The sequence below is a fragment of the Aristolochia californica genome, unplaced genomic scaffold (genome assembly GCF_029961685.1).
Source record: "Aristolochia californica isolate CCGP_79_NKW_82.1479 unplaced genomic scaffold, dmAriCali1.0.hap1 SCAF_2, whole genome shotgun sequence".
In the NCBI taxonomy this organism is placed as follows: domain Eukaryota; kingdom Viridiplantae; phylum Streptophyta; class Magnoliopsida; order Piperales; family Aristolochiaceae; genus Aristolochia; species Aristolochia californica.
Window position 1 is genome coordinate 45,318,170 of NW_027181881.1, and position 24,286 is coordinate 45,342,455.

General features: G+C 35.2%; 2 protein-coding genes across 4 annotated transcripts; one reads left to right on the forward strand and one right to left on the reverse strand.

Annotated features, from left to right (window-relative positions):
- The first annotated feature begins 163 nt into the window (after nucleotides 1-163).
- Nucleotides 164-14,678, forward strand: LOC137955536 (uncharacterized). 3 transcript variants are annotated; one of them, XM_068802522.1, is made up of 18 exons: nucleotides 164-620; nucleotides 1,363-1,465; nucleotides 1,880-1,987; nucleotides 2,472-2,653; nucleotides 3,570-3,765; nucleotides 5,844-6,101; nucleotides 6,201-6,347; nucleotides 7,515-7,593; nucleotides 8,424-8,537; nucleotides 8,669-8,838; nucleotides 9,488-9,606; nucleotides 11,353-11,476; nucleotides 11,597-11,665; nucleotides 12,315-12,438; nucleotides 12,614-12,728; nucleotides 13,050-13,420; nucleotides 13,504-13,616; nucleotides 13,750-14,678. In XM_068802522.1, exons 1-18 carry the CDS (start codon nucleotides 319-321, stop codon nucleotides 14,014-14,016), a joined length of 2,961 nt encoding a protein of 986 aa, XP_068658623.1. In that variant the 5' UTR covers nucleotides 164-318; the 3' UTR covers nucleotides 14,017-14,678. The 3 variants fall into 3 exon arrangements, with proteins under 3 accessions (XP_068658623.1, XP_068658624.1, XP_068658625.1); XM_068802523.1 differs by having other exon boundaries at nucleotides 8,678-8,838; XM_068802524.1 differs by lacking the exon at nucleotides 164-620 and adding an exon at nucleotides 760-833.
- A 1,391-nt stretch (nucleotides 14,679-16,069) lies between these two features.
- Nucleotides 16,070-20,018, reverse strand: LOC137955666 (2-Cys peroxiredoxin BAS1, chloroplastic-like). Its single transcript, XM_068802712.1, has 7 exons — nucleotides 19,703-20,018; nucleotides 18,465-18,539; nucleotides 17,390-17,471; nucleotides 17,171-17,250; nucleotides 16,780-16,905; nucleotides 16,439-16,552; nucleotides 16,070-16,347 (listed from the first exon to the last, which is right to left on the reverse strand). The coding sequence occupies exons 1-7, from the start codon at nucleotides 19,928-19,930 to the stop codon at nucleotides 16,231-16,233; spliced, it is 822 nt and encodes a 273-aa protein (XP_068658813.1). The 5' UTR covers nucleotides 19,931-20,018; the 3' UTR covers nucleotides 16,070-16,230.
- Nucleotides 20,019-24,286: the final 4,268 nt, after the last annotated feature.

Below are 24,286 nucleotides of genomic sequence, written 5' to 3' on the forward strand. Positions count from 1 at the left end.
TTTGTGTTGAAATAAGGTTCAGGAAATCTTAGAATTATACAGGAGAGTATAGCAAGCAACCGCCCCTATTCCGCTCTCTCATAGTTTCTGTATTTGCTTATTTATTCTGCTATTTCTATATAGGTGCATTAATGGTAGTTATAAGCATCAGGGGGCTGGAGACACTAACTGCCTCAGACTGCAAACCAATGTTGGCTACAACCTGGTGCATTCCTGAGGGAAGGGGGAAATTTGAATGGAACCTCTCAAGATCTTGTTCGAGTATTTAATTTAAATCAGTTTCTCTGCGAGGTTTTCTCAAATCCTTGCTTGCCCTTAATGGCTGAAGAACTACCTAAAACGACTGATTTTGAAGTAGCTTCCGTTGCTGAAAGATATGGAGAAGAAGAGGAAGAAGAAGACATTGAGGAAGGAGGTGAGGAAGAAGAAGAAGAAGAAGAAGAAGAAGATGTTGAAGATGGTGAAGAGAGGTTGTACACTCTTCAATTTGAAGGCGGCATGAATCCATTAGATTTTGTTGAGAACGATGCCTCTGGAGCTTTACCTTATCAACAATTTGAGCGCCTTGAGTACGAAGCTCTTGCTGAGAGAAAGCGGAAAGCTCTTAAGGATCGCCGTGGGTAATGTTCTGTCTTCTCCCTCTCCCTAGGCATCTAGTTACGTAATTAACCCACTTTATTTTCTTAAATTTGTTGCTCAGTTCATATAATCTTGGTTTTTTTCATGGATCAATGCATAGGTCATCAGTTTGCTTGTCAGCACTGCTCATATTGGCCCCAGCTTACACTAGCATTTTGAAAAGGTTATGCCAGAAGTTGGTGGCAAATTGATTGGTAAACGAACTAGATAAGTAACTGCCGAAGAACTAATCCAATTTAAAGATTAGGGATCTTATGAAGTTAGACGTCTCAATACTCATGTGTTAAGATTTAGGTACAAGAGAGTGTCTGGCCCATTCATTTGAGTTGCCCTTGGGAGGTCTATGTAAGCTGACCACATAATGTCACATGTTTGGCAATCACTGTGAGTGCCAGCAATGGGAGCAGTCAAGAGTTCTGTTCAATTACATATCTAAGTGCTTGCTGATTTTATTTCTTCTTGTAGTTTTTTATTAATTTGAAAAGTCAAACATGAAATATGATTAAATGGCTCCACTGAATATTATTTATATGAAATGAAGTCCTTAAGTATTGTATTTTGAAATGTGATTAATTTATGTTGATGTTTGAATAGGGATAAATCTGCAAAGAAATCAAAACAGGAGGATGTATTTGGATGGCTTCACTGAATATTATTTATATGAAATGAAGTCCTTAATATTTTATTTTGAAATGTGATTAATTTATGTTGATGTTTGAATAGGGATATTTCTGCAAAGAAATCAAAACAGGAGGATGTATTTGGTGCAAGCATTGATGAAATAATGGAATTGATGGAACTTGGTTTGCGGAGAAAGTCTAGAAAGGTATGTGCTTCTAATATAAGAGTTTGTTCTTGTTTCCTTTGGGCAACTTGTATGGGCAATTCAAGTATATGGAAGAACAAGAAAACTAATTATTTGTTGTCTTTTTGTACAATGAAAAGGCCCAATTTAAAAAGCCTAACACTTTTACTTGGATACTTGTAGGGCTAACTACCTTTTTCTGTAAACTTGACACTGACCCTTTCTGTTTTTTTTTTTAATCTAGTCCAATTTTTTTGCATCACTTGTAGAATGTTTTATTCTTTTTTGTCTTTCTGCCAATTTAACTTTTGTGTAGAAAGGGGGATGTTGCCACCAAGAGAAATGCTCAGTAACAATATTTTGTGATAAAATGTTGTCTTTTTTAGTTTCCTTTATCATTGACACACAGCTATCTAATTTTGTTTCTATATGCAGAGAAAGAAAAGAGGGAGACGTAAAGGATCAAAGAAGAAACTCAGCCCTGAGGTAACGAAGAAACTCGGAGATGCTACCCTTCATTATGCATCGGGTCGCTATGATGAGGTGAGATGCTCCAAGTGCTTGTGACATTTATCCTCCATCTACCAGCACATTACGTACACATAAAATAATAAAAAAGTAAAAAAAAGAAAAGAAAATAAAGTTGTGACTCGGTTTTCTGATCACAATGATGTCTCTTTCTTTGCTTTAGGATTCTTGAAATTGGAAATCCTAGTGGATTGGGCCTTTGGCTCAGTGGGTACATGGTGGGTGTTTAGTATTAGGTATTAAGTTTGAGACTCAGTAGGATAAGGGGTACAACATTCGAAAGAAAAAGGAAATCCCTCTTTCTGTGGGTTTCCACTTACTAATTTTAAGGGTTGAATGTGTGTGGAAAAACTGGGTAATATGCAAAGTGTTGTAGTTATTATTGTTGGAGTTCATTTGCTGATTGTTCTTTGAATAAATAGGTCAACCCCTTTTTTTGATTGGCTTTCTTTTAGAGAATGATAACCCAACTAATTTTTGCTGCTGATGTTTGGTGTAGGCCATAGGTTTGTTGAGAGAGGTGGTTCTTCTTTCTCCAAATTTGCCTGATCCATACCATACACTTGGTCTTATATATAATGCTCTTGGAGATAGAAAGAAAGCTTTGAATTTCTACATGATTGCTGCACATTTAAGTCCTAAAGATCCATCTTTGTGGAAACTGCTTGTAACTCGGTCCATGTGAGTTATTTATCTTAGTGCCATTTAATTTGTAAGCTCATGCATCATATCATGCTGTAAAATACCTTTCATGATATATAATTAACCATTTGGTAATGACTGAATGGGCCATTTATTTCCTTGTTGGGCCTTCTTCTATTTATTTCATAAACAACACATTAACTTTTCCTTCTGTACCTACTTCACTTTTTGCAACTTAACATGTCTTAAAAATGTCATTCAACATTAAGTTGTGTTAATAAAATTTTGTAAAACGTTATTCTTGTTGCCATTTATTATAATAATAATGTTGCCATTTACTATAATAATACTATTATTGTGGTACTTTTTTAAATATTTTGAACCCACTACTATAATAATACTATTATTGTGGTACTTTTTTTAATATTTTTAACCCACTAGCTTCTCTGACATCCTACCAAATCAGGGACATTCTACAACAATACCTGTTATCCTTCTTAGAAAACCAATTATTTGATAGATCCGTTTGATTACACCAACACCATCTATCTGTTATTTGATAGAATTTCAAAGTTGGTGTTGCTATTGGAATTCTATATTCTAGATATGTTTACTTTAGAATCTTATATAAAGAATCCGTAATATGATAAAATTCTCATTTATTAATTAAAATATGTCAATTATTTGATAGATCCGTTTGATTACACCATCACCATCTATCTGTTATTTGATAGAATTCCAGAGATGGCGTTGCTATTGGAATTCTATATTCTAGATATGTTTACTTTAGAATCTTATATTCCTGCATCAGAATTCCAGTATAACAATTCCAAACATACTAACACCCCCTTAGGAACCGTTTGGGTGATAATATTTACCATGAAACTTATATTTAAAGGGAACTCAACCTTTATGATTGGATTTATCTTTAAGTAGTGTTGTCCCTCCAATGCAGTGAACATGGAAATACCGGTCAGGTCATGTATTGCCTTTCTAAAGCGATAACTGCTGATCCACAAGACATGAGCCTCAGAGTTGATCGTGCATTACTGTATATTAAGCTTGGAGATTATCAAAAAGCTGCCGAATCTTATGAACAAATATTAGGGCTAAATCCTGAGAATATTGAGGCACTAACGAAGGCAGTTGAGGTATCGCTTTTTCTGATCAGTACATACACCTGCTTAATGTATCATTTGGATCCTATTCATTTCCTTTTCTTCTCTTAGAAGATTTATTTGTCAATGCTGCTCTTTTCAATCTTATCATGTGGTCAAATTAATAGAAAGCTTTTTGTTTTTGTTGGGTAGCATCTAAATTTCAAAAACTGAACTATGGCTTATTATCTCCACTTAGGATATAAAGATCACACTTTTGCTTGTTGTTGAATTTTGTAGGAAGGAAAAAATGGGAAAAATTAGGGTTTACAAACCCTGCCCCCTATTTATAATTTAAGCAAAATAAAAAATTAAATCTATGTCCCTATAGTCCATGGACCCTAGGAATTTAGTTTCTAAGTAGAAAACATTTTCTTGGAAAATAAGTGAAATTAATTATACTTTCTAATACTTCCCTTCAAATTGGAGCATATACCTTTTGCGTTTTATAAAATTTGTCTCACCCCACAAGCATAAAAGAAAATACAAAAGTTATTCTTCAACAAAAAAAGGGTCTTCAAGAAACTCAAATCTATGTGGCTTCTATGATCTTCAACTATCAATATATTTATTGCAAATGCTTCATCTTCCATTCTCCCCCTTACTTTGATGTTCTTAACCACAACTTGTGAAATTCTTCATTATTAGTCACTTAACTTTTTGTTTTTTTATCAAATACCTCATTCTTTGTACTTTTTGTTCTACTTATCCCTTTCAAGCTGAGAATCAAAAGGACACAGAAACCCAGCTTGGACAAAACAAATATGGGAGAAGAAAAATCACTCCTAGCCAAACGATAAAACTCCATACACTAGTAAAAAAACAGTTAAAGTCTGAAAAAACTCCGCTCAATTTCAAAGGGGGAAAAGAAGCCCAATTTTAGGGCAATGAAAAAGAGACTACTCAATTTTTTAAGGGTAGCTCAGAAAAAAATCACCATTTGGGAAAAAATAAAAGACTTGACTTAAGTAGGATGTTGGACACACTCTTGATCTTTGTAGGTAGTGGGTCTATAGGCATCACTCCAAAGTGATGAAAAATAATGACAAATTGAAGAAATATTAGAAAAGTAGTAGCACCTATACCTTAGTTGGAATGAGATGCTCAATACAACAATCATACTTCCAAAAATCGACTCTTTATATTTAGAAACTTTAGTCAGAAGAAGATGCACAATGCAGCATTCATACTTCTGAACCGAGTTTTTAAATTTAAAGAAAATAAAAAGGAGACGCTTATCAAGTGAATAGATTAATGAGAACGACTAGTTTTGATACAAGAAAAATGGGGAAACCATTGAAAACTTGCAAGACCAAAAATAAATTAAAGCTAATTATGGGCTGAAACATTCTGTTGGAATTCATGAAATGCTAACCTCGTTAGGATAGATGCCAACTGGTTGGAACTAGTGGAGGAAACTTGAAGGAGTTTTCAAAAAAACATATTACCATGCTTAGAAATTATTGTAAGTATCAAAATAGGAAACTTTCTTGAAACAGAAAACAACTTAAACTTCAAATTTAATTAGGAAGCTTTGAAAGAAAGAAACTCTTGCAAATAGGACTCATATTGGTAGAGACTTGCTCAGGAGTTTCTAAACAAATAGATTACTTGGGAAACACAAAAGTAGCAACTCCAAAGAGAAGGAAAAAACCTCAACTCTCAGAAGGGCACATTACAAGGGAAAGAAATTACGCTGACTGGGAACATCTTCTTTAACTAAGCAGCATAAGAGTAGATGACTGTAAGGCAAGTTGACAAGGGATTGCAGGATATGTGCTATGATTATCAATTTCTTCATAACTGTGCTCGAATCCCAAGACTGATGAGCTTTGTTATTTAAAAAGCTAATCACGGTTACCTATTATCTTTCATTGACAGGGGTGGAGGAGAATTTTCTGCTCCTTTATTTATTCATATTGGATGATCTGCACCATTAGCACCTTGCTGTGCTGAAAATCTGTTTATTCTCTTCTTCTTTTTTAATGTTCATAGCTTGTATATTTTATTTGGAAGTCTGTGATTTTCTATCTTTCTTTATTTCTTCTTCTTTTTAAAAAAAAAATCTTCAGATGCATCACAAGTCTGGCCATGTTGAGCGTGCCATCAAAGTTCTGGAAGACTATATCAGAGATCATCCCAATATAGCTGATTTGAGTGTAGTTAATCTACTGGCTTCAATATACATGGAAATCAATGCCTACTCCAAAGCAATTGAGCAAATTGAACATGCAAAATCTGCTTACTGCACTGATGAAGATTTGCCATTGTTTCTGGCTGTTAATGCAGGCATCTGCCATGTACATCTCAACAATATGGAAAAGGCTGAGGTTTGTTGCTTGCTTCTGGAAATAATTGAAAGGTGGAGATAATTGTATAACCTTATGGTTCTTCTTCCTTTTTCTTGACTCTTATAACGTGTTTCACAGGCTTTTTTCATGTGTCTTCAAAGAGAAAAGGCTGAAGAACAGGGTAATTTAATTACTAAAGTTGCTGATTCTTGTATGAAGCTTGGATATTATGAATCTGCCTTGAAGTTTTACTTAATGCTAGAAGGAGCTGCTGGATATGACAATGTAAGATGAAGCTTAGTGTGCATGCTTACCACATATATTTGTCTTAAGCACCTACTGTCTTTCCTTCTTGAGTTAAAAAAAAAAAAAAAAAACACATACGGTTTTCTCCTTTCTTTATTTAATCCTTTTGGAAAGCTAAGCGGCTAAACATTATGATTTGGTGAAGAACATTGTCTCCCTTTGTTTCCCTGTATAAATCTAGTAACTTGGTTGCTCCTTTTTTTATTTGGCACTTCAAATCAACACCGTCAGCGGCCTGAATCTGGATCCAGGTATGGATCTTATTTGATTCTACTGATTTAGATTGTGACATATGAACATTAATGGCCTTATGAAGGTCTTCACGTGTGGATCCAGCGGATTTTCCCAAAAATAAAGTGTATATTCAATGTCTGTTTGCAGAAAACAGCTAAAAAACCCTTGCTCTTCTGTCTAAATATTATTTGACTTCATATTTCTATAAGAGACGGAAAGTGACAAATGTGCCACATTTTGTTCTTGAGAAAGGATTTTTGTGATTGCATTAGGAATCTAGTTCATCTGTAAGTGATATTTGCTTCTAGAGTCTAGGATATTATGAGTCGCTTTATCATGCAACTCTGTCATATTGCGGGCATCTGTATATGGGTTACATCTGGGCTAAAGAGATGCCCTCTTAGCAGGCCATTTTGTACACAATTGTTTTATCAGCCTAAAAAAAAATTAAGGCACACCTAGGAACACAGCCAGGAGATTTCTAACAAATCCTACTCTAGAGGAGCTTTGCCACCAGGACTACTGTCAGACCATGTCCTTAGAAAATCCTCCCCTCATACCCAGTTACAGTGGAAAGCCAACATAAAAGGAATTTGTTGTATTAGTCAACTAAGGTAGTGACTAAATAATATTTAAAGAGAAAAGAAAGAGAAAGATGAATACATCAAATCCTGTGCAGTTGAGAACCTGGATTTTTTACTTGTGTTTTTTATTTTCTTAGAACTTCTTATGAAAGAGAGTACCATTATGGATTTTAAAACATTTTCAAATAGTAAACTTTGTCTATCATTATAGAAGTTTGTCTACTTCAAACGAAAAGAAAATGTTGAAGTTTGGAGGCACTGTTTACTGCTCTGTCTTTATTGCTGAGTAAAGTTTTTATTATTTGAAATGCATCTCAATCTTTTGCAGGTCTTTTTGCATTTAAAAGTTGCTCAATGTTATGCATCGAAGAAGGAAACATCAAAAGCAATTTCATTTTTCCATAAAGGTGGTTGAGAACCTTATCAATAGGTTACTAAAGTTCGTATTTATTTCTCTGTAATAATTTGTTGAACTGTGTCCAAGGAGACTTTGTCAGTTGCTTTATAACATATCTGTAAGTAAATAGGAATCTTAAGTGACATACATTATTAAGTATTCTGCATTTCTTAATTAAACATTGTAGCTTAATGGTTACTGCTGGGTGCATGGCTCCTCTTTTTTCCTTGTTTTGTTAATGCTGTTTGAAATGACAAGAGTGGAGTGCCACCAACATGAGCATACATTATAGAGAGTGAAATTTTGAGAAGTAGATTTCAAAAGCCTTCCTATTTTGGCATGGAGGTGTCTCTTAGTAACATTTTTTATTTGCTTGCTTTGTCTTAGCATTATTGGTGGAAAGTACAAAAAAAAAAGTTAAATGTCTAGAAAATTTTGTGATTCTTAGATGGGAAAACACCTCTGAATTTTATGTAGTCATTAGGATGAACTTGGATTCAACTTTTACATTTTAAGCCTTGGGGGGGAGAGGAGTGTTTGTAGGAATGATCGTACACCGGTTAAAACGTGGAATAATCTTGTGGTTCTTAGTTGGGAAAAGGCATCTTAACTTTGGCTAACCATTTTAGAGTGGACCTGGGTCAAGCTTTAACAAACATGACTACCTTATGATTTAGAAACATTATGAAGATATAAATGAAACAATTTTTATTTATAATTGACACTGTGGAGTATCCTTTTTCATGATTTAATATGTTTCTGATTAGAACTGGCTTTTATATTTGTTGCATTTCTAAATGGTCTGTCTTGGAATTGACTCAATAATTTGCACTGAACTAGTGTTAAGTACAATGGAAGACGATGTTGATGCCCGTGTAACTCTGGCATCACTTCTTGTTGAAGAGGGTAAAGAAGATGAAGCCATCATGTTGTTGTCACCACCAAAAGATCCCGGTAACGTGTTTTGGAGTTCAGCAATATAGCATTCACGGACAAGCTGCTCTGCATTGATGTTTATTGTGGTATTTTGATAGAACTTATCTGGTGCTAATATTTTTGTGTTACTTTGTGGTTTACCTTTCAAGGAGCAACAGATAATAATACTCCAATGAGATCAGATCCCTGGTGGCTTGATGGGAGAATTAGAATGAAACTTGCACAAATTTATCATGCCAGAGGGATGCTCGAGGCCTTCGTTGATGCAATTTTCTCATGCATTCATGAGACATTATTTATAGAACATATCAATCAAAAGGTACTTAGGTTTATCTGTGTGAACAGCAGGTTTTTCTTTCTCTCTCTCTTCTGATTGTGGCATATTGGCATGCTACTTCATCTATATTAATATGTGATGATGCTGTTATGCTTCCATTGTGCAACTTAAAGAATTCCATGGATACAAACAGAGTGATCTCTTCATTTTCAAAAGTTCTCTGTGTCAAGGGGCTGGGTGTGCTTCAAGCTGGCTGCTTGAGTGTGTGGTTTACACAGATGTTTTGGGCTTGGAAAAAATTATGTGCTTATTAGCTGGGAAGGGACCTAATTTGGGCTAGAAATTTTGGGACTTGAACCCAACTTTATCTTTTATTCCATTTTTCATTTTGAATATTGTGTGTGTTGATACATAGACATTGTGACATTGTGTTGAAAGATTTTGCTTATCATTTTCTTTCTTTTTAATTTAACACTTTCTCATTTCAAGGTCACATATATAGAAGATAAGCTATGTATCTAAATTGGCAATATGAGTGTGGGAGTGGTAGTGCACAACATTTTGCGTTCAGAATGTGAAGGCTATGTTCACTGTTAATTTGCTGATGTCTTGGATACATTTCCATGATATGTTTATGAAATGTTGGATTTCTAATAGTTATGATTGATCAGTTTTCTCTCTTGTGAATTAGGTTAAGATACCAAGAAAGCTCCCAAGAAGAGTGCTTTTTGAGAGGGTTAAGGTATTAGATGATCATCAAGCTGATAATGTTTTTCGAGGCTTCAGACCCATTGCAACTGCATCTGATTTGTGAGTGTTGTCTCACCATCATTTTCTCCAATGCGAAGAAAAGGATGAAAATGTCCATTTAAAGGGAAAAAATGTTTCTGCTATTCTTTTAACACTTGAACATGAAGAACGCACTTATTGGTGTCTTTGTTAATTATTGTCTTTTATAAGGATAAAAATGTCTGTTTAAATGGAAAAAATGTTTCTGCTATTCTTTTAACACTTGAACATGAAGGACGCACCTATTGGTGTCTTTGTTTATCATTGTCTTTTAATTTTGCTATCTCTATTCTTGTTGTGATTGGTATTGTTGAGCATAAACCTGCTGTATTCTAAGTATTTGACACAAGTTTCCTGCCAACAACCTAGAGCCTGAGGCCCATAAAAAAAGTAAGCATCGTCCTTTTTTACTCTTCCCTTTTTGGCCAATCTGATTCAGTTGAAGGAGATTTGTGTGCTCTCCTTCACAGACTTTGACTGTGTAGTAGTTCTTTCTGTGAGCTGCTGATGGTTGAGTGTGATTCAGTGTGCACTCAGTTGGGCCTCCTGCTGGTCATCTCCACCTTAGCATGCTCTACTTTCATGAGATGCTGGACATTTCTGATAGGATTATGATGTCTTGGATGAAATATCCTGAGGAAAGTCAATTCTTTGGCTAACAAAAATGTTAGTCTTTAGAGGTCATGAGTGGTAGTAGTTCTGGAATGTGATTGATCATCAAGTTTAAGGTATTGCTTTCACCTTCTTACACGTGAATCTTGGCTGAAACAAGTTGCATCCCATCCCTTCATAATTTGCTTATAGTTTTCCATTACATTAATCCCAGTTTGAGTAGATCAAAACCAATCAGAACAAATAACCTAGTATACAATACTTTCTTTCACAAATCAGACTCTAATCCATCTTGTACTCAAAACAGTTCTCTCCCTTTTATGTATAGACTCCAATCCTATAGTTCCCCTTGGTGGTTAACATGTTGTGTTATGGCATATGCATTTCAAAATTTCATCATTATGAAGTATTTAAGCAATCATGTTTGCTTGAATCTTCACAGACAGAATTAAACTAGATATTGAAGTGATAGAGAGCCATGTAATTTCATACCTTGGGAGGCTAATTGATATAGGGTGGTTGACTGACAATGAATTTTGTTAGAAGTCAGGAGTATTTTAGTAAATTTTCATGTGGGTAGATCTGTAATTTGTTAGAAAAAGGATCCAGACCAGTGTTTCTGAAGTGGTGTGTTTATTATGTAAATCCTGAGGGAATTGAAGGGTGTTACTTTCTTATGTATAAGTTTTTATGTTAGGGGCTTTTTAGTCTTTTTGTAAAGCACTTGAGTTGATAAAACTTGATGAGGGTTGATCTTTTCCCCATTGAACAGACTGTACAACAGCCCTATTTTCTTCCTTTACAAATTTACAGCTTGAGAATTTGAAGTTTTATGTGCTCAAATAGTAGCCACAAGGTCACTGGCATTAAGATGGAACTGGAATGTGTAGATTGCTTGAAAAATGATAGTATTTCTAGTGGTAAAATCTTGAAGATCCTCCACTATGCTTTTTCCTTTTTATAGTGCATTACATATGGTCTGTTGACCATGAAATCATTTTGTAGTTACAAAGGATTTGAGAAACTGGATGACAAGCAATCAGTATCTTCTTATATTAAGGGCTAGCCTAGTTACATAGGCATTACATATGCTTCTATTATCTCCTCTTTTTATGACATTTAATGAGGCAAAGAGATTTGATTCTTACTTAATAGGCTAAAGGCTGCAAGGGCAAAGAGATCACTTCAGAAAATGGCAGCTGTTAGGGAGGAAAGAAAGGCAGCAGCTTTGGCTGCTGGACTAGACTGGAGAAGTGATGATTCAGATGAAGAACCTCTGGTATAATGGTTTCTTTTGATAAGTTAACATTTTTTCTTAACCTCTTGGATAGAAAAGCTCACGATTTTTTTTGCTTTTGATGTTGATATTATTGACATGGTTGCTGTGGGGCATCATTAGCCCAAAAGGAGACAGCCTCCCTTGCCCAAACTCTTGAAGGACGAGGAGCATATTCAGCTTATTCTGAATGTCAGTATCCCTTTCCCTGCTGTTCTTTATGTTTTGATGTTGCTGCTTCAAACTTGATGGGCTGCTAAGCACCACATAGTTCATAAGCCTTAGTGTGTTTGTGAAACTTAACCTTGACTGCAGTATCATGCTCTTTTTTGCTTTTTCTATGAAGGTGTTTTTGGCAAAGAATTAACAGTTATTTGAAACCTGTAGACTATTTTAATCAATATCTCCATTATTAAATTTTTTGGTATGTTGATTTATTTTGTCTATTGTTTGCCATAAACTGGTTAACACATGCAGGATATTATAAATGTGTGACGAAAAAGTATGCAAGCAATCTTACTTTTCTTCTTTTCGGTGGAAAAAAGCAATATTACTAGTTTAGACCACACTATATTTTTCTGAAGATCTTATTTAAAAAATAATTTTATGAAGATCTAATTGCTTTTTATGATTATTCCTTTTGCCATAAACTGGTTAACACATGCAGGAGATTATAAATGTGTGGCAAAAAAGTACGCAAGCAATCTTTGGAAAAAGCAATATTACAAGTTTAGACCACTTTATATTTTTCTGAAGATCTTATTTAAAAAATACTTTTATGAAGATCTAATTGCTTTTTATGATTATTCCTTAAGATTTCTATTTATTGTATCATCTGCAGCTCTGCAAGGCATTGGCATCTTTGCGAAGATATTGGGAGGCATTGCAGATTATTAATAACACTCTCAAATTGGCAGACAATACGTTCTTTGTTGAGAAGGAAGGGCTGAGGTCACTAGGTGCTCGTAAGTGAACATTTTGGAATATCCTTAATGAAAAACCATTATTATCCATCCTGAAAGAAAGGAAAGAACTCAAAGGAGAGAAATGTTCTATAGTGAAGTTTATCATTTAATGATAGATTATCTGATGGATGTATGGCAAATAGGATTTATTTTAACTTTTTTCATTCCTTGACAGAAATAGCATATAATACCACGGATCCAAATCATGGCTATGACTATGTGAGACATATAGTTCGAGAGCATCCTTACAGCTTAGCTGCATGGAATTGCTATTACAAAGTTGTCTCAAGGTAAAGTGGTTAGATCCATTTCCCTAGTGACACACGTATCATCTCTTTCCTTTCAGTACAGGTTGTATTACTGCTATGTTGATTATCGTTTTGTTTTGTACGTTAATTCGTTATTGATTGAAACTATTTCGTCAAAATATAATTGATTTTGCAACTTGGAAAGAGGTCATGAAATTATTTTTGTTTTTCCCCAAAATGTTACATTGTTGTAATAGAATTTTCAGAGGAAAGGAACCTACTCTTTGTGCTTTTTTTTTTTCTTTCTTTTGGGACATCAATTTTGTATTGCTTGCTTTTAGTAAGACTATTTCATTTTTTTAGATTGGAGAACCGCTTGTCAAAGCATGCTAAGTTACTGCATAGCAGTATGAGGAGAGCAGGCCACACAGACCGTAACCCGCCTATGAATATCAGTGAGAATCAGCAAACAATGATTCAGCAGCATGAAGCGGCAGTTAAGGAATATCTACAGGCTTATAGGGTGCAGCAAGATGGTCCAAAAGTGGAATCACGGCTATCAAAGCATGGTAAGTTTTTGCATAATATGCGCATCCAGCACACTGATTGTGTGCCCCCAATGATTATTGCTGGGCATCAGCTCTCCATGATTTCCCAGCACCAAGCAGCTGCTAAGGAGTATCTGGAAGCTTATAAAGTGCAGCCAGACAATCCATTTATCAATCTCTGTGCAGGTACCCTTTTATCTTTTGTTCTTTTTTTCTGATTAATAGGTCAAATTTAAGAAAAGAAACAGTGAACCTTTTTTCACTTGCAGGGACTGCTTTAATAAACTTAGCACTTGGATTTAGATTACAGAACAAACACCAGTGTGTTGTACAGGGTCTTGCTTTTCTTTACAACTGTCTTCGTATTTGTCCAAACAGCCAGGTATGAGTATTTATTTGGACCCAGACATGTGGATAATCTGTTTATCTTGCTTGTCTAGTTTCATTATTTCTTGAATGCTAGTTGAGGAAATTTTTTTATGGAACTTGGTGTGTTGCTTGGTTTTATGTAACAGGAAGCCTTGTACAATATTGCTCGGGCATATCAGCAGGTTGGTCTTGTTACCCTTGCTGTTATGTATTATGAAAAGGTTCTTGCAATTCACCAGAGGGATTACCCGATACCCAAGCTGCCTAATGAGGATTGCAGTCTTCCGGAGAACCCGAAGCCCGGTTACAGTGATCTTCATATGGAGGCGGCATACAACCTACACTTGATCTACAAAAAGAGTGGGGCTTTTGATCTTGCCAGGCAGGTCTTGAAAGATTATTGCACGCCCTGAGGTTTCATGGCTGTTCTGAACATTGCGAGGAACCTTCTTCAGGATCTATGGCTGGGACTATTGTGCTTGATTTGGATCTTGGGCTTGATGAATTGAAGGCTTAAAGTGTGGCCAACTCTGATCTTGTTAGCATTGAGAGGTTCAAGGAACATGTTCTCCTCAGGAGTCTGGTGAAGACTCTTTCTAGTATCTTGGGGACATAACCTTTGCCTTGACAACATATTGTGGAATGAGAGGAAGATAATGAGGAAAGGAGGCCTCTTTAGCAAAATTTGGCAATCCTGGTCTGAGCTTGCTAATATTTGAGTGAGATGATTATCTACCTGAGAGGAATATGTTCATGTACAGTAGCTAGTTTTCAGAGCTTAAGGGTACGATCCGTCTGTCCCCCGTTAGTAGAAATCAAATGGTTGTTGATATTTGAGTGAGATGATTATGTAACTGAAGAGGAATATGGTTACTTCATGTACAGTAGCTCAAGGGCACGATCCGTCTGCTCCCATTTCATAGAAATCAAATGGTTCTTTTTAAGTATACCAGCATCTTGTATGGTCATAGATGGGATTCATCCATTTGTAATGAATCTTTGGTGAGAAAAAACTCGATATTGTTAGTGAAGTTGCACCAGCTGACTACCAGGCTGTTTTTAGGTTATCCCATCATTTCTTGTCTTTTTCAACTCTTTTCTTTCTTTTTTATTACAAAAATTATATAAATGGTGTATAGAGTGAGGAATTTGCACGGAATCTTAATTTGAATTAGTTCCACAATAACTGTAGTTAAATTCATGGTATTCTGACCCACATTCAGGATTCTAGTCGTTTTGAGTTCTAGCCGAGTTGGGTTGATTATTCAAATTCAAATTCTGGACTCAAGAGCATGTTGGAGGGGGACTCTAAAAAGATAAGCAGCATGTCTGACCTCCTAAACCTGACCGTTCATTCCATAGTTGGAACTCATAGGCCCGGCAAGTCGTTCCCTGACTTGCTTTCACTGCCTTCAGGAGTGACAATAAGACTGTTTGGATGTTTTCTTATAAAAAAGGAAAAACTCTTAGGTTGAGAAGTTGCCCCTACAAACCTTACCCTGATCGTTAACGAAACAAGGTTATAGCAGAGGTGAGAGCGGTGATTGGTTGTTTAAAGTTTATGCCCTCTCTCCAGTGACAAAAGGATTCCTTTATACTTTTGGATGTAGGTTGATTTGCAGAATAAAAAAACGTATTTGGTTGTCATTGGTCTTTTACTCAGTTACATGGGTGAATGGTCCATTCGAGGAACCAATGATACCTCCATTCTAAGGCTCATCAACATTATTTTGTTCCAGCAAATCTTAACCCGTGTGGAGAGGGAGACATGGAAAGGTGAGTGAACACTTAGTTGCAAGCTTGATGCTCTTTACGGGACCTAGATACAATGGCCGTATGTCAAAGCTAAATCATTTAATTAGAAATAATTTGATCATTTAATAATGTCAATGTTATTTGATTGAATTAAATGGTAGTTTTTTAAAAAAATTATATTATAAGAACATTTGATATGAATGAATAAACAAGATCAAATGCTCTTATAATTCATAATTTTTATGGATTATATTTAGAATTTGACCATATTGAAACTACACCATATAAGCCATTATACCATATTGTCAGCAAACATATAAAAGCCAACCTTGACCCACAGAAAATTTCAACGGGATTAGAAATCTAACCCTGTAGTTGTTCCGTTCTCTTTCTCCTCACCTTGTCCTTATATCTTTGACCTGTACACCCTATATATCGGCTGATGAGGGATGTATTAAAATACCCAAAATCCGGTACATATTGGTCGATACCCGATACATATCGACGATACGGACAAACCTGCGTCCAAGTATGTGGTTGGTAGGCATCCACTCGTTCTTGACTTATTTGTGGTCTTCAGACTTAGTAGCTCTGATTTTGAGAGGATTTTAACCGTAGGAAGCCAAATCCTACCCCAGCAGGCTACCGTTTATGTGGCAAGGGCTTGGCACTTCCCATAATATACCAAATGTGAAGCTCGAAAATGAAGAATGATCCTCAAAATAGGTGAAATTCTTTTATTCCAGAAATCACCGGAAACTAATAGATTTTCACGAGGACCAGAAGATTTCTCTAAACTCGGGCAAAGGGCAGTCACGGTAAACAAAACTCTGTATGCAAACAACACTACGCACATAGTACATGAGTTTCCCTCATATTGCAGCAAAGTACTCCTTGCTGAGCTTAGGATCTGGTTTCATAGACTTCTCTCCTGGCTTCCACCCTGCTGGGCATACCTCGTCTGGGTTCTCTTGCACATACTGCAAAGCCTGCAGCAAAGACAGAAACAAGGTGCCAATGAAATGAGAGAAAGAATGCTCTTGGGAATTTCATAATTCTTTTTTAAAATTCATCATGTACCTGAAGCGTCCTCAATGTTTCATCAACACTCCGACCAATGGCTAGGTTGTTAATAGTGGAGTGCTGAATAACTCCTTCCTTGTCTATGATGAAAAGTCCTCTCAGTGCAATACCCTGGCAAATTAAACCGTCAAAAAGGATTGAAGAAAACCAATCCCTGAAACTCAACTAATAAACTGATGAAAAGAGATCCTAAATTGCAATTCGTTCCTTGTTCTTTTTCTTCTCTGGTAGTTAAGAAAAAAAAGGGGGGTAGGAAAGCATACAATCTTCTCCTTGAAGCAGAAAAGGAAAGTAACCAGAAATGAACTCTGAAAGAATGACAGGAAGAAGTCACACACCTGCTGTGGGATTAAAACATTGTATGACTGTGCAATAGATTTAGTCACATCAGAAACCAAAGGATACTTCAGGTCACCCAATCCACCAGACTTCCTGTCAGTTTGGACCCAGGCAAGATGGGAAAACTACATGCAAAATGAACCTTTTGTCAGGAAAAGTGGGATGTGGATAAACCATATAAAAATAACAAATGTTGGCATGAAATCACCATAATAATCCAACTTCAAACTTGTATACTGTGAATATTTAAGGATGAAATGTTGGTCCCTAGTATAACCTGACTCATTTAGGAGGTACCAATTATATTTTCATGACAGAGCCGCAAATATGATATCTAGGATAAACCCATTCTTGTAATGCATTTAGAACGAAACAAGAAGACAAACTTACCACACTATCAATTGAAACACCCAATATTTCTGTGTTTACTTTCTCGAAATCAGCATATCGGTCACTAAAAGCAGTGATCTCTGCAATTTGGAAGATATAGATAATATAAACAAATGAATTATATCAAAGCTTGGAATATTTTTTCTCCTTATTCTTACTCAGAAGACTAAACATTCATGCATCAATGCAGTAGCGGCATGAATGAATGTTTCAACTCACCAGTGGGGCAAACAAATGTGAAGTCCAATGGATAAAAAAACAAGATGACATATTTCTTTCCAATGTAATCAGACAGCTTGACCTGCAAAAAGATAACTTTGATTTCAATGTTAGAAATGCCGCACTCTCTCCCAACGTATTGCATCAGATTTTTCAGTTAAGAATACCATGATTTAGTTCCAAAATTTTGGATATAATTATTTCAATGGTCCATTTTCAACCAAGACTTGTTTAAAAAAAAAAGAAAGGGGAATGGCAAAAGGAATTACTCGATCACATGCATGTGCATAGCAACATAGAGTAGTGGCATGGTCATTGAACATTTAACAGAAAAATGACTACTTTATGTTGAACTATTCATTGGTGACAAAGAAAGTGAACTGGTCTTTTTGCAGCCAAACCGGGGAGAAATCATTTCCAGCCGGGGTAGCTTCTAAATCTAAAAAAACAACTTAAAAAACACATAATTTCTGTCAAATTAATAAAAAGAATAGGAAATTTCCACCTAACACAATCCTCGTATCATAAGCATTTAAGAAACAGAGGTATAATGTATGCAGACATTAGGAGGAAATACTCCCACAAACTAGACTATAAGTACACTTGAGTATAAATGATGTCGGCCTTTAAATTAATATAAGCAAAGACCACACAGATTAGCAGAACTTTGAAGGAAAATAAATTACCAAAATATTTTGTTTGCATAGAGATGGATGGATTTTACATTATGTACTTTATGTTGAACTATTCATCAAGCAGATAAAGAAAAATCTATAATTTACTACTGGCCCAAAGCTCAATGACTACCAGGGCGAGTTATCTTGTGTCCAGGTATCACAAGGCCTAGAGTTCTCTAGAGTATACGCATGTAAGTAATCAGGATTCGAAAAGAATATAAACAACGTAAAGAAATCCCAAAATTATTTTAAGATACTTTCAAAAAATAACTACATTTAATTTTTCAAAAAGGCTTTTAAACATTTTGTGTGCGTCCTTAGTCAACAAATTATGATTTACTGACAAGTTGTAATAGATTGCCCATTCAAGAAATAAGTAAAGCTGTCTAACATATTACGTTGATGAACTCCTGATCAAAAACTGCTTCAGCTTCAAAATCTGGTGCAGGGTTTCCAACCAATGGAAGCTGGCTCTGATGAAAACAGAACAGGAAGTATTAGTCAGACATTTAAATTAAAAAATACTTTAGAAAAGGTGACAATGGTAAATCAAAGGGAAGCATGTGGATGCACACATCTTTCCGAACAGCTCCTATAGATATTTGCCATTTTCCAGACACGAATTGTTCTTCTTTGTACTTGGAGAAGCAAATAAGCTACCAATTGGATGCATTATCCTAATGCTTAAGGTTAATTTGATTATAATTCATTCTTATAAAATGATTTTTTTTTTTTTTTGAAATGATGCTGATTATAAAATGATTTATTATAGTCCTAATACCCCCTGAACGGCTCTCTTCTAGTTTATGTAAACGGAGTTTCTATAGTAAATAATGAGAAAACTGAAGTTTCTTTTTACGAGTTAAACCAAATCTAGAGAGGAACGTCCTTCCTGTAAGCTCCAAGTTTATGCTTTCAAGGCCATTACAGGGGATCTCTATCTAATGAGCGAGATTTTCTGTGGAAACCAGTTCAATACTGGCTCCTATATGCAAACCATCACTTCAGCTATAGCAATAACAGAAAATGGATAACTCCATCAAACTGTCGATACAAGCAGTCATTAAGTCTTAAATGAACAGCAAAAAGTACTCGTCCACCAACTGAACAAATAATAACTCTTCCTCCATTCCAAGTTCGGAATAATCATATCCGCCGTGTGGTATATGATGGAAAACTATTCTTAATCACTTTACTGAAAAATAAAAAGCTACCGAGAGTAATACAGCAGAAAGAAAGACCGATTCTGTTCAATGAAATTTGACACTAAATCCCAAAAGAGAAAATGAATTTTTCCTTTGTAATTCGACAGTAAACGTCTGTGTGTAAGACTATCGAATATGCAACGTCACCAGCGAGTTCATGAACTGAGCCGCTGACTTTCGATGGCATCGGTATTGTGACCAGTAAGGCCTCCGAAGTTGAAAATTCACAACTCGGATAAAGATAAACAACCGAAAAAATAAAAATAAAAAAGGAAAAGAAAAACACATTTGCTGAAAGAGTCTCAGAGAACAAATGGTCTCAATCGAGCCATGGAAATTTGTCAAAATTCTCAACCTTCACAAAAACCGAAGGGCTCAATACAAAAACAAGGGAGTAAGGGAAGACACCTAGAAATGGTGGCCCGACTTACTGCGTTCACAACAAAATTCCTACGCGAGCATTTGGGGGCAGTGATCGGCCTAGCGGCGCGAGAAGGCTGGAAAGAAGTGGATCTTCTGAGACAATTAAAGGATCTAGGGACTGTTAGGGTTTGGCAGAAGGCTTGAGGAGGAGGTAGAGAGGCCATTGAAGCGGCAGATTTGCAGGAGAACGAGCTAGGATTGGAGGACAAGAGTGCAGGAGAAGTGCAGGACGCCATGGCTGCAGAGCTTCTTCTTTCTCTTCCTCTCTGCTCTCTCTACACTCGGCTGTAGAAACGAAAGAGTGCGGATAAGCAAGAGGATCGAGAATCCGGCGATTTAAATAAGGGAGAACAGGAGCCTTTGATTTCAGACAGCCCCAGATAACAGTCTTTTCCGGGTAGATGCCAATTGCCATGGCCACAGGTGAATAAGTTACGTCAGATTTTTAAATCGGACCCTGCGTCAACCCGGTCTATTGGCCAATCGTATTTCTCAGAATCAGACTTATGTAATTGGGCCTTATGATATAACTGGCGACTGACTTCACGGTTACCATGGCCCATGATCCATTCAAAATAAACAAACTAAGCTCTGAGTTAGACCTTATACATGGATCCTGGATGGGTGATTAAGTGCTACTGATTTGCAAGGATGATTGGAGAGTACTGTCAAAGTAAAAATCCTTGTTTTTCACCTTTTTTCTTATTTCAAAGGTTAAAAATAGTTAATTAAAATAAGAGCTTGATATCTCTAAATCTATTTTTTTTATTGATTTGCTGTACTTTGATAATTATTTTTTCCACAAAAGGAGTTTGTATTTAGCTAAGATTTATTGCAGGCTTGGGTTTAGTCTAACATGTTCATGATTAGTTATGTTTAAAAATTTCTACAATTTCCTTTCCCTCTATGTTGGGCTTGGATCACAAGTTATGGATCAAGTTTATAAAGTCTTTTGTAGTGAATTTTGATTTTCTCTAGAAAAACGGGTTCTACCAACGAAATTAGCGAGTGAAATTTCATTGGACACACGAGGCCATCTGTCCAATTAATTGGTTATCAAGAAAACTTGGTATTTTACTTGGATACGGTAATGAACTTGATACCCGAAAGGGTCATGAGGAAGAGTAGTTTAGTTAAAACTGTAACTCATATGATCTCTTGTAACTATTATAATACTACTATAAAACTATGTTGGTTGAAGAAAAAAAATACTCTATGGCTCTGATACCTTTGTTGGAAATAAAAAAATCTCTGTAAAGCTTTCATAGTAATTCAGAAATAGCAACGGAAGAAGAAGAACGGATAAAACTCTCTATGTATTCAACTCTGACTTTTTTTTATCATTTAACATAGCTTACATAAGTATTTATAAATTTCATGAGTAAATACACACCACAAACATCTTTGTTACATGGCAAATTCATTGTCATTCATTTTCTGGTTCTTCAAACTTTTTTGCCAACTCAACGTCCTTATCTGTTGGAAATCGACTTCACTACCAACTTTCTTTCTCAATTTTGAAATTTTCTTATGTTGGGCTTGGATCACAGGTTCTGGATCAAGTTTATAAATTCAATTTTTTGAGGCAAAAGTCTTTTGCAGTGAATTTTGATTTTCTCTGGGAAAACGGCTTCTACCAACGAAAATTGAAATCTATTGGTGAAAACCCTCTACCAGCAGAAATTAGCGAGTGAAATTTCATAAGACACACAAGGCCATCTGCCCAGTTAATTGGTTATCAAGAAAACTTGGTATTTGACTTGGATACACCAACGAACTCGATAGTCGAAAGGGTCGTGAGGAAGAGTAGTTTAGTTAAAACTGTAACTCATATAATCTCTTGTAATTATTATAATACTCCTATAAAACTACGTTTGTTGGAAATAAAAAAAATCTATAAGGCTCTAATACCATTGTTGAAAATAAAAAATTTCTGTAAGGCTCTGTTTCACGTCTCTGTTTCATGGTAATTCAGAAACATAAACGGAAGAAGAAGAACGAATAAAACTCTCTCTGTATTCAACTCTAACTTCTTCTTATCATTTAACATAGCTTACATAAGTATTTATAAATTTCAGAAGTAAATACACACTACAAACATCTCAATTACATGGCAAATTCATTGTCGTTCATTTTCTGGTTCTTCAAACTTCTTTGCCAACTTAATGTCCTTATATGTTGGAAATTGACTTAACTACTAACTTTCTTTCTTAATCTTGAAGTTTCTAGATATTGGGCTTGGATCACATGTTATGGATCAAATTTATGATCCAACACCCCCCCTTAAACCTAATCCTATAATTCCAAATAGATTCCTTAATCTGTTGAAGTATCTTCTCACATTTTCTTAACTTTTCATCATTTCTTTGAAGAAAACTATTACTCTGAACTAGACTCAGATGCCTTCCTATGAAAGGATTCGAACTCACCTCTTGGACACGAACCTTCTTCACCTTCTCGACTCCTTCGTAAGAGGTTTGCAACTTCTTCTATGCCTCTCTGGCAGAGGTTGAACTTAACACCGTTATCTAATCCTTGATAGATGAGGTAGAGAGCTTTTTTTATCTCTCTTTCTAGAATCCTTCAAATTTGTCTTATGCTCTTGTGTAAGACCATCTTCTCATTCTCTATTTCTGGCTTACTTGGCATACTAAAGCCTTCTTTTAAAGATGTTTTAAATATCGTATGCCCCAAAATGAGCATTCATCTTGATACTCCAGTTATCATAAATATCACTTTTGAAAAATGGAACTTGGAAGGATGTCACACTATTTGCCATTTTTAAAAATAAAAATCTTTGAACTTTTTTTTCTATGGTTCAACCTTATCAAATAGAATCTTTCAACGATACGAATCCAACACCTCCAAAATTACCCCGATCGGACGTCGGATGAGCTTCTAAAAGCCTCCACATCGGCTACCATGTCATTATTCTGACACGTTTTTTGCCATGTCAGTTGTCACATCATCTGCCATGTCATTTCGCACCACGTAAGCCCTCACTTCTTATTTTTTTCATTCTCTCTCTCTCTGCATTTCTTTTTCACCCCTTCTCTCGCTCCCTCTCCTCTCGGCCTCGGCCTCCTCTCCTCTTGCAGCACCTGCTGCCCCCGTTCGGCCTCCTCTCCTCTCCCCTCTCGCAGTGCCTGCTGCCGCTACTCTCCACAGCTCGCCCTCGCCCTCGCCCTCGCCATTAACGCCCCCCCCCACTCTCACAATTAAAAAAATAATAATAATAATAATTTGATTATAAAATGTGTTAAAAAAGTAAGAGTAAGATTTTTAATTAATTATTATATTTATTTTATTTTTAATTATTTTAAATATAAGGTAATAAAAAGTATATTGATAAATTTGAAAAAAAATGTATTGATAAATTTGATTTTTAAACTCATAACTAAAATTTTCAAAAATTTTAATTAAAATATTTTTTACATTGATAATAAAAAGTTGCTAAATAGGTAAGAGTAAGATTTTTTATAACTTATTATTTTAAATATAAAATAATAAAAAGTGTACAGATACATTTATTTTTTAAACTTAAGTAAAATTTTCATATTTTTTCAGTTAATAAATATTTTAAATTGATAATAAAGGTGTTGTAAGATTTTTAATTAACTAATATATTTTTTAATAATTTATTATTTTGTAAATAAGGTGATAAAAAGTATACAAATAGATAGTATTTTTAAACTCTAAAATAATTTTTTTTAATTTATAAATATTTTAAATCGATAATATATGGGTAAGACTTAAGAGTTAGATTTTTTTAATATATAAATATTTTAAATCCATAATAAATGGGTAAGAGTAATATTTTTTCTATTTATAAATATTTTAAATCTAATTAGTATACTAATTTGTTTATTGTTTAAAATATAAATTAATAAAAAGTGTAACGATCAATTTTTTGAATTAATAAATATTTTAATTGATTTTAAACATTGTTAAATAAGTAAGAGTTATATTTTAATTATTTATTAGATTTTTTAATAATTTATGGTTTTAGATAAAAGGTAATAAAATTTTATTTTATTATTTATTTTTAAAAAAGTATTTAATTTTTTATCATTTAATGACGAGGCAGACGATATGTTCATCTTCCTCCGTTCTGATGACGTGGCGACACATATATAGATGACTGGTGAAAGTAATTGTTTTTCAAAATATGGTTATTTTGGTAAAAAGCTCAATCTCATTGGACACTTGAGGCATCACGATAACCCCGTGAGGAAGAGAAGTTTAGGTAGAACTGTAACTCAATCTCCCCTTATAATACTCCTATAGAACTAGGTTTTCGTATCTTCTTCGTTCATTCTTTTCGGTTTCCTTTAGTTCGTTATGGAGTTCATTCTTTTCGGTTTTCTTTAGTTCGTTATGGAGAGTGAGTCTTCCTCCAAGAGATCAGTAGAGCCAGAAACATCCTCTTCTTCAGAGTCCGGAGATGATGATGTCGAAGAAGTGGGGAGCGAGAAGCAGGCAATGGCAGTATTCGATGACCTGAAGGCAAACGAGAACCATGGCGAGGATAGATGGAGGATTCTCAAGGCCCTCCCTCGCGGATATGCGTTCCGCCCCAAAGATCGTCATCT